The sequence below is a fragment of the Benincasa hispida genome, chromosome 1 (genome assembly GCF_027475165.1).
Source record: "Benincasa hispida cultivar pf3 chromosome 1, pf3_genome.v1.1, whole genome shotgun sequence".
NCBI lineage: Eukaryota > Viridiplantae > Streptophyta > Magnoliopsida > Cucurbitales > Cucurbitaceae > Benincasa > Benincasa hispida.
In genome coordinates this window covers 66,796,194-66,806,094 of record NC_143478.1, presented here as the reverse complement: position 1 = coordinate 66,806,094, position 9,901 = coordinate 66,796,194, and the positions used below count along the sequence as shown (strand labels likewise).

General features: G+C 37.7%; 2 protein-coding genes across 2 annotated transcripts; one reads left to right on the top strand and one right to left on the bottom strand.

Moving 5' to 3' along the window:
- The first annotated feature begins 1,094 nt into the window (after positions 1–1,094).
- On the top strand, positions 1,095–5,280 carry LOC120070237 (bZIP transcription factor, putative (DUF630 and DUF632)). Its single transcript, XM_039022123.2, has 5 exons — positions 1,095–3,326; positions 3,457–3,543; positions 3,649–3,848; positions 4,137–4,360; positions 4,474–5,280. Exons 1-5 carry the CDS (start codon positions 2,354–2,356, stop codon positions 5,126–5,128), a joined length of 2,139 nt encoding a protein of 712 aa, XP_038878051.1. The 5' UTR covers positions 1,095–2,353; the 3' UTR covers positions 5,129–5,280.
- A 440-nt stretch (positions 5,281–5,720) lies between these two features.
- On the bottom strand, positions 5,721–9,618 carry ACX2 (acyl-CoA oxidase 2). Its single transcript, XM_039049029.2, has 7 exons — positions 8,938–9,618; positions 8,154–8,269; positions 7,028–7,908; positions 6,663–6,842; positions 6,404–6,570; positions 6,200–6,323; positions 5,721–6,109 (listed from the first exon to the last, which is right to left on the bottom strand). Exons 1-7 carry the CDS (start codon positions 9,387–9,389, stop codon positions 5,954–5,956), a joined length of 2,076 nt encoding a protein of 691 aa, XP_038904957.1. The 5' UTR covers positions 9,390–9,618; the 3' UTR covers positions 5,721–5,953.
- Between the last annotated feature and the right edge of the window lie 283 nt (positions 9,619–9,901).

Sequence of the window (9,901 nt, the reverse complement as noted above, 5' to 3'; positions counted from 1 at the left end):
CCTAAAGATATAATTTTTAAAGTAAAAATCTATGTCAAGCTAAAGTATCTTGTTAATACCAAAAAAATAAAAATCTGCAATAAATTTATACTTTCTTAAAATAAGTATTACAAATGTCTTGCAAAGTAATAAAAAATAGCACAGGTGTGGTGTCAAGCCACCTATACTGAGACACCTTGTTCACCTCAATAATGAATTGGTGAGTAACTTAACACAATAGATGAAGATAAGAAATTAATAGTGTACCATTGACAAACGATTGAAGTTACTCATATAGACCTTAGCTTTGCATAAGTAATACCCGAACTCATTATTGTTTTATTTTGAATTCTTGGAAGTATTGAGTTATTGTTCAAACAATTACACTACACCACTTACTCATGACCAGTCAAGTTATGTGTCAACTTAACTTTAGACGGTTCTTCTTATGGATCATATGTAAGTAACTTGGACCACTAATCACGTGAGCTCAACTACTCACCTGGTCTAGTGCAAAGTCTCAAAGATCCTCCACGAATCTTGTAGAGATCCTCCAAGATCCTACCTGGATTGATTTCCTAAGGCCGTGACTAGCTATGGATCAGGTGTGGGTTCTATTGGCCTTGGATCATTCATCTCGAGTTTTTATCATCGTCTTTGGACTTCCTATCTTTGTGATTCTTGATCTTGGTCCATCCAGATAAATCTAGCTATAATATACCTACATCTTATGAATGATATAAGCTAAATTATTAGTTATTAAAGTTAATGAATTATAAGTGCAATTATATGTCGAAATGGTGATTCGAACTCCTCTTCTTCTCTTTGAGGATATAATGTGTATTGACCAATAGAACAATCAATTCGAAGTTAGCTCATGGACTAAATTAGACTTTGATATATATTTTTTTTATTATGATAAAAGAGAAAAAAAGATTAAAGAAGAATAAAGACGATTATCCTTAGGAAAGAAGAAAAATCTACCAAAAAATTTACACAAAATCTTTATAACAATGGAAAAAGTAAACATTCCTTTCCGTGTCACTAAGTTGTCATCCCGTACCAAAGATTCGCTGCCATACTCAATTTATAGTAAATTTCCAGACTGCTAATCTAAATTGCATATTATTAAATCAAATATCTTTTAAAACCTCAAAAGAAAAAAAAAAAAAAAAACTTTTCATTCAATAATGAAAAGTAGAAAAAGAATATTCAAAATTGAATCAGCTCTAATTTCTCTTCTCTCTCATTCCACTAACAAAACAGAGCAGCAGCAGTACAGAGCTCCGTTACTGTAAAAATGGCGAAGTTAGCTGGCAAAAGTTGCTACAGAACAAAACGCCATTTCCCTAAAAACCGGATTTTAAGGAGCCGTTACACTTTCTCTGGTGAAAATCAAGGGCAATTCGGTCATCTACTCACCTTTTCCAATAAATGATGCTACTCTCTCTCTCTCTCTTTTCTGACACCAATTTCCTCCGTTCTGTTTAGTGCGAAAGGTTTTTGCTTTAGTTTTTAATTCTTAAATCTCTGCTCTCTCATTTGTTTTTTTGTCCTTCCCATAAAAAGGAATGGCCATTATAATTCTTTAATTGAACAGAGAAGTATGAATGTTTTCTAATTTCTTATGTTTTTTCTTTTTCCTTTTCTTTTGAATTTTTGGTGAAATCTACACATATTTCGAGGAGTTTCTTGCTACGGTGATTGTGTAAGCAGATTCCCACTGAGCTACAATTTTTCCTTTTTCTTTTCTTGCTCTCTTTCCTTAGGATTTTTTTTTTTAATCTCCATTTTGCTTCATCATTACTGCCTTTCCCTCTCCATCTCTGCAAAAATCTTCGTTTCAGAGGCTCATTGAAGAGTGAAGACTGATAATCTCAGAGCTAGTTTCGTTTTTTATTTAGTTCTCTTCAAGTTTTCCATTGATGGGTTTGATTTTATGAGCTCCTGGTCACTGATCTTTCTAGCTTCGCTCTCTTTCATCCTTCAAAACAAGGTAATCCTCTGTTTTTTTCTTCATACTGTGAATGTAATGTGAAGAGAACTCCGGCTTCTCAAGCACATTCCATTTTGTGGGTCTTGTCCCTTTCTTTGCAAACACGTTTTCCTGTAGTGGGTTCTTGATTTTGTGGGGGGGTTTGCGCGTTGTTTGTTGAAAAGAGCTTGCTCTGTTTTGTCGAGAGGTTTCGTTTTTTCTTTTGCTCTGTTTCTCGAAATCTATTCATCTCGATGCTCTACAATGTCTGATGCTGGTGGGTTACTTCTGCAAATCGAGGCAGGAAGCCATTGATTACGAAGTGGGTGTTCTGATAATTAAAATTTTATGGCTCCAACCTCAATTTCATGAACTGGGTCGTGAAACTTTTGGCGAGAAATGGGTGGTTCGAACTCAAAAATCGAGAATAACGAAGCCCTACGTCTTTGTAAGGAACGAAAACGGTACATCAAACAGGCCATCGATTCGAGATACGCTCTAGCCGCTGCCCATGTCTGTTATGTTCAGGCCCTCAAAAACGTCGGCGTGTCTCTCCGGCGATACGCCGAGGCTGAGGTGTTGATAGAGTCATCTCTGTCAACGTCGGCTACCGAGATCGATAAAACGCCATCGCATTCCTCTTATCCGTCTCCATGCCCGTCGCAGACTGCCGATGCTTCAGAATCTCCATTGCAAGAGAGCCCCATTTCGCCGCCGATAGCCACAATTAGTTACATGGTCGCCGGGGGTGGTACCCCTCTTACTGTCAAGCTCCGGCCGAGTAGCCATAATTTTGTCTATGAAGAATCAGTTGTTTCCCCATTGCCTCCGCCGCCCCCGCCGCCGCTTCATGAGTCAGGACCCTCTTGGGATTACTTTGACACCAATGATGAAATTGAGAGCTTCAGGTTTTTGGGGACTGGTGGGATGGATGTGAACTTTGAGGATGAGAGAATGTGGAAGCAATTTAAGGGAGAAATGACTGATGCCAAAGATGAGTTTCATGAAGGAACTTCAAAACCAGAAGCAGTGCAAAAGGCTTGTGAAAATGGTGACCATTTGAGTTCCACTGTGGCTGTTGAAGAAAGAAATTTGGAGATGGCGAGACGGGAAGATAAAGAGGTTTCTTCCACGGGTTTGTCGAACAAAGTTGTGCTTGAACAATCTGGTTCAAGAGGGGCGATGGAGTTGGAGAAGAGATTGTGTACTGAACAAGAAGATCCCTCAGAGTTTATTACTCATAGAGCTAAAGATTTTCTTTCCAGCATTAAGGAGATTGACAATCGGTTTCAGAGAGCTTCAGAATCTGGGAGGGAGATCTCTAGAATGCTTGAAGCCAATAAAATCAGAGTTGGATACCTTGAAGAAAATGGTACATTGAGGAGAAAACGTCGATTAACTGCTTAATTTGTTCGAATTATTTATAGCTGTTCATATGTGTATTTGATTTCTGCTGGCTGAGTAGTTCACTAATTTTCACTGTTGTACCTCAACTATTGCAGGAAGTATATCTGGTCTTGCTTTTCTGGACCCTTTACGTCGGTTACGACTTGTTTGCTGTCCTGCTAAGCCTGCTCTCTTTTCTCATGGTAAGATTTTTGGGTGAAAGAGATTGAACCCTTCAATTTTGTACTCTGAGGTAGCCTTTTACTTGTTGATTTTGGTGTATTAACAGAGTCCTAATGTATATGCAGAACCTCATAAGACAAAAGTGATTACGTGGAAACGGTCAACATCGTCTCGGTCATCTTCATCAAGGAATCCTCTTGCTGCAAAAGATGATGATGACAGTGGAAGTGAATTTGTAGAAGAGTTCTGTATGATCTCTGGAAGTCATTCCTCTACCTTGGACCGCCTTTATGCATGGGAGAGAAAACTCTATGATGAAGTCAAGGTATGTCACTGATTTAACTGTTATGTGAAGAAGAAAATCAGATACTCAAATATGTTGCATTCTAGCTTAAATCTTAAGCATTGATGAAGCATATTTATGATATGCATCGATTTCGTGGTAGCAAATACATGGTGATATGCATTGGTGAAATATGCATTGGTGAAATATCTTGAGCTGATCGTTTCGGTTACTGAAATTTAGAAATAGGATTTTGGAGATTGGATGGATTTACATGGGTCTCTTTTTTAATAAGGCTTGTTTGTCTTTCCATTTCACTCGCACTTTTAGGCAAGCGAATCCATCCAGAAGGAGTATGATCGTAAGTGTGATCAACTCAGATATCTATTTGCAAAGGATTATAGTACTCAAGTCATCGACAAGACGAGGGCAGTTGTCAAGGATCTGCACTCCCGGATACGAGTTGCAATTTATTCTGTTGATTCAATATCAAAACGCATTGAGAAAATGAGAGATGAAGAAATGCAGCCACAACTCATTGAGCTCATACAGGGGTAAGAAGGATCTTATTTTCTACTTCACAATCGAAACGTTAAGGTGATACAGCTCATTTGCAGCTGGTTATTGATGTTGTGCTGTTTCGTCAATACTGTTTGTTTCGGTGCAGATTGATCAGGATGTGGAAAGCGATGCTTGAATGCCATCATGCACAGTACATAACAATATCGTTGGCATATCATTCAAAGAGTGCTGCCATGGGTACACCTCGAGCAGACACACAGAGGCAGATATCGATCCAACTTCAACAAGAGATCGAATGTTTTGGCCTAAGCTTTGCAAACTGGATCAACAGCCTTGCATCATATGTTGGTGCTTTGAATGGCTGGCTACAACATTGCATTCAGCCACAGGAGCGCTCAAAGAGCAGAAGACCATTCTCTCCTCGCCGTGTCATTGCCCCGCCTATCTTTGTCTTATGTCGCGATTGGTTAACTGGAATCAACGACCTTCCATCTAATGAACTCAGCAATGCCATCAGAGCCTTCTTGGGAGAATTGAACTGTTCAATATCCCAACAAGCTGAACTACAGAGGAAACAGAAGCTTGTTGAAGCAAACAATGGGGAAGAACTACAAGGGAAAGGTGACGAAAACAACGATACTTTCTCTACGAACTTAAATTGCATACATTCAAGTTTAACAAAAGTTCTTGATCGGCTAACGAAGTTTTCTGAGGCCTCGCTTAAAATGTACGAAGATGTTAGACAGAAAAGCGAGGCTGCGCATTCAACATATTTGAATTTTAAGCCAGTTAGATATTAAACTATGTAATTAAGGGGAAGTGCAAATATTTCTCAAGTTTGGCTGAGATTGAATATTTGTACAGTTTTGAAGAATTTGCTGAGCTCTATGATTGTTGCATCATGATCAGCTCATTTTATTCTGCTTCCAGAAATCTTGTTGGTTTCTTGAAAGTCAGTTTCTCTTTCCCTTCATTTTTGTGATATTAGGCATAATTTAATCCATTTAGGACCATGGATTCCATATATATAAAATGGTAAAGACCTCAATATTCGACAAATCTTTGAATATCAAAATGTTAAAAAAAAAAAAAAAAGTGATGTACATGAAAATTTAACACCTTAATTAATTGAAAATATGAAGTGTATCTTGCTTTATTCTTCCTTTAATTTCCCATTATATATATATCATCATAAAGCATGTTGATAAAAAATTTGTCAACGAAAGTTTGACACCTTAATTGGAATTGAAAGTATTAAAGTGTATCTTGCTTTATTCTTCCTTTAATTTTTCCATTATCTCATCATTAAGATGTAAAAGAATATAAACAAAATTGTAGAAAAAAAAATGCTAACATTGAGTAACAGTAACCATATTTTCAGCCAAACTTCAGTGAACGAACAAATCCTTTTAGATAATTTCATTTCTTTCTGTAAATATCCATACAACCAATATTTTATCATCTGACAGTTTTATCGAGATCTTGTGATGTTGATATTCAGAATCATTTGAGCTTCCAAGAATTGACTCAACCAATAGTTTGTATCAGTGATAATAAAACTCAACGATTGCCTAACCACCCACCGATTGCCTCTGAGTTTGTATACAATTTGAATTGGTTGGCAATCAGAACCCGACATACTGTGTGTATTGGGAGTATGCATTCGACTGCATCGCAATGGGCGCCCGAGTTACATGATCTGGAAGATCAAATGCATCAACCAGTTCTTGAGCAATGTTTCTCACTTGAAAGCATAGATATTCAGTGAGCTTATGAATTGCCTGCAGGTCAGAACGAAAATTAGCAGATGAATTCAATTTGACCGAGAGTTATATGATATTTATACACCATTTGATGCTGGCTAAAAATACCTTTGCTTTGTTGGGAGCTACATAGTCAACATTTCGGTACGTTCCAATGTCATTCCAGATTCGATCCAAGGCATAAAGATCGCATACCAGTTTCAGAGTAGCCTGTGTATTTGCATTGGGACATCTGATGTAGAACGACAAATTGTTAAACTTAAGAACAGAAAAAGAATGTAATGTAAGTGCAGGTGTTGGAATGAGAGGAACCTTTGTATAGCTTCAATAAACTGAGCGAGGATTACGGATTCGATGTGGGATTCCGCGAGAGTCAAGAGGTGATTCAGGCATCTATTCCATGCACCAAAGCCACCAAGGGTTTTAGTATGCTTGCGAAGACGAACAGCCACACTTTGAAGTAACCGAGATGTTCGATACTGTGACAAGAACACCATGAAGAATAAGGACTCTATGAGTTTGAACATTAGAAGCATTTTCATTCTCGGGAAGCAACTATTATTATACTCACTTGGAAGGCATCTAGCTGAAACTTAGGATCTCGCAAATGGTCCACACTTTCCCACCGTGCAGTGACGGGATTTGGCTGAGACAAATACGTATTCATGGATTCTCGCAAGTAGTTCCATGTAACTGCAAGTGTCCCACCTTGAAATTTCTCCTTGTATTGCTTCAAGAGGTAGGCTGCGACCTATACAAAACGAGAAAAGTTCAGCTCTAGTCATAATGGTTAAAAATGCTAAAGTATTCTTCTACATTATAGAGATGAGCCTAATAATTAATATCAAGAACCCAGAATGAATGAGTTGAAGTATAAATATACAATCATCTAAGGAAAAACAATGCCCCACAAACAGAAGATTATGTTAGCAAAACCTGTTGTAGAAGAACAGTATTGTCCCCTTCAAAAGTCTGGAAAATATCATGATCGTTCCTAAGGGTACCAAAGCGATTGACTGCAGCGTATCCATGGCCACCACAGGCTTCCCTACAGGTACTTAATGACTTTGCCGTGTATGAAGTAATGTAAGCCTTGAGCCCCGCTGATAATGCATGCACGTCTCCAACTAGTTCTTCATCATGAGTCTTCTTCATCTGTGCGTACTTCTCCACTAGTTGCAAAGTAGCAAATTGGAAGGCATACGTTGATGCCAGCATTGGCATTAGCTTGTGTTGTTGAGATTGATAATCAAGAATACTGACTTCAGGCTGCTTTGGAGGACCAAACTGCTGACGTAACAGCGAATATCGAATTGCAATTGTGGAAGCAATTTTAAGGACACTAGCTGACGAATATGCCAGGCCAACTCTTCCACCAACTAGTTCTCCTAATGTGGCTGCAAATCTTTTGTTGATGGATGGTAGACTACTCTTATACTTCCCATCTCGAGATACCTCTCCAAATCGGTCAAGGAGATTATCCCGTGGAATTCTCACTGAACGGAATCTCAATGCTCCATTATCCACCCCATTGAGGCCTACCTTGTGGCCACAATCATGTATTTCAATTCCCGGAAGTGTCTTATGAGTCTTAAGATCTCTTATCGGAACAATGAATGCATGGACACCCATATCAGCAGTCTTCTTATAATCATGAGTTGGCAACACCAGCTTAGCAAAAACAGTGGCAAACTTGCCATGAACTGCAGCATTGCCAATCCACCATTTGATGGCTCCATCATTTGGTGTATTGATAATGAATTCATCAGTGATGGGATCAAATGTAGCTGTTGTTTGGAGACCCTGAACGTTTGAGCCTTCAAAGAAGTAAAGGAAGAGGTTTTATATCAAAATGCAAACCTACATTACCGAACAATGCCTAAGATAAGCTCACAAGATTTAATTAAATTCACTAAAATTTATCATCTAATATTACCATATAAGTTGTATAGCATTCAACGCCAAATGAGTAGTGAAATTAGAGGAAGTACTTTGTGCTAACGATAAGCTGAGCTACTTAAAAAATTCGAAATAAACAATAAAATTTACAATTTAGACTTACCATGATGAAGTTCAGTCATAGCAAAACAACCAGGATAATCCACATTGTCAATACCATCAAAGAATTTGTCTCTGTGCTTTTTGGTTCCTAAATTGAGGACAGAGCCACCCCAAAGACTGCAAAAATATCATTGTTCCTATTGAGCAACAGATCAACAAAATATAACTAAGCTTAAATTAAATTCCTCATCAAATTTTCTTCCCACAAACTTAACTTTCATCTCTCACCCGACAGAGGAATTAGTCATTGCAGTTAAATTCAACATTTGGAAGAGAAATTCCAGCTAAATTCATGGTCAGCAAATGTTTTGGGGCAAGCCTCGCAAGAAAATGTAATATCTTAAGACCCTAATCCAAGGATAAAAGGATTTTCCTTATTAAACTAATCCAAATTAATGGTTAAAACATATAAGACCCCACCCAAATAACTCAAGTTCTTTGTTGTTTGTAACTTACCTCCAATCATTTACATAAATTCTCAAATTAGTTCCAACATTGAGAAACTAATTCTCATATGTTTTTCAAGTTTCTAGCGAGAATATAGATAATATGTTTTAGTTTAAATATTTACTAAATTTTTTCCTTAAAAAATCAATCAAATTCTACCAATTAATTTTAAATATTATAGTAAAGGAGATTTATAGGTTTAAATCCCAAAAGAAACTCACATGGACAAAAATAGAATTACTCGAAATCATATTTTAAGCCGTTAAGCTAAATCATAATTAAGGACGATACAAATACAAATTGATTCAAGAATGAGATGATAGGAAAGTAAAGATCACCTGAACTGGACGCCCATCTTAATGGCGAGAGAGACATCGACGCTTCCAACAGCCTCCATAATGGCGAAATATTGAGCAGGATCTTCATTCACAAACCTAAACGGTCTAATTCCGGCTTCCCTCACCAGACCGATCAATTGCTTCATACAAAGCTCCCGATGATCGTTCATGGAGATCTCTACCGGTGTCTGCAATTCAGGCCTCGAATTGAAGTAATCAAACACTCGCTCTTGAATCTCCCTATGTTTCCCCCTCATGTACACTGATAAACTCCCCATGTCGACCTCGATTTTCGCCTTCGATGTCCCTGCGCACGTTGCAATTTCAATCCGGTACGAACCGTCTCCGGGAAGGGGAATCGGAGTCAGGTGCAAGGACAGCCGCTCGATTCGTCGGGAGGCTGCCTGAGATTCCTCCTTCGCTGTCCAATTCGGTTCTGTCGCTGATGCCATCTCTCCGACGACGATCGCAAACTCGTAGAGAAAGATAGAGAACTACCTACCGGAGGGCGGTTCTTCTTTCGATTACTTAACGAAAAAGGGAAGGTGACGCGGCGTTTGCGATTATCTACGTGTCGAAATCTGATTGGGAGATGTGGCTGGCAGTTGAATTGGCGCGTTTCTCAACGCAATTTGGATATGCTTTGAGGGAGAAGCTTTGGACATTGACATTTTATAATATATCTTTATAATTTTCAATCCCTTACTTATAGGATATGGAAATTAAAAAGAAGAATCATTTTAATTCATAATGTTTTTATTAGGATCCAGAAATATTTTATATTTAAATCAATTTTGTTCTAATAAATTAATACATTCAATTTTCTTCAAAAAGAAATTAATAAATTCAATTGATATAGTTTTATTTTAGTTATTAATACAACAATAGGATAATCGAATTTTCAACCTTTGATTTATTTCAGTTATTTTTAGTATAATTTAAGGTAGAAAAATTTGAATTATAG

Coding starts and splice junctions, on each gene's coding strand:
- LOC120070237 (XM_039022123.2), top strand. CDS start 2,354: ATGGGTGGTTCGAACTCAAAAATCGAGAATAACGAAGCCCTACGTCTT. Junction 3,849..4,136: donor AACTCTATGATGAAGTCAAG/GTATGTCACTGA, acceptor TCGCACTTTTAG/GCAAGCGAATCCATCCAGAA. Junction 4,361..4,473: donor CTCATTGAGCTCATACAGGG/GTAAGAAGGATC, acceptor GTTTCGGTGCAG/ATTGATCAGGATGTGGAAAG.
- ACX2 (XM_039049029.2), bottom strand. CDS start 9,389: ATGGCATCAGCGACAGAACCGAATTGGACAGCGAAGGAGGAATCTCAG. Junction 8,270..8,937: donor AAGATGGGCGTCCAGTTCAG/GTGATCTTTACT, acceptor ATATTTTTGCAG/TCTTTGGGGTGGCTCTGTCC. Junction 6,110..6,199: donor TAGCTCCCAACAAAGCAAAG/GTATTTTTAGCC, acceptor TCTGACCTGCAG/GCAATTCATAAGCTCACTGA.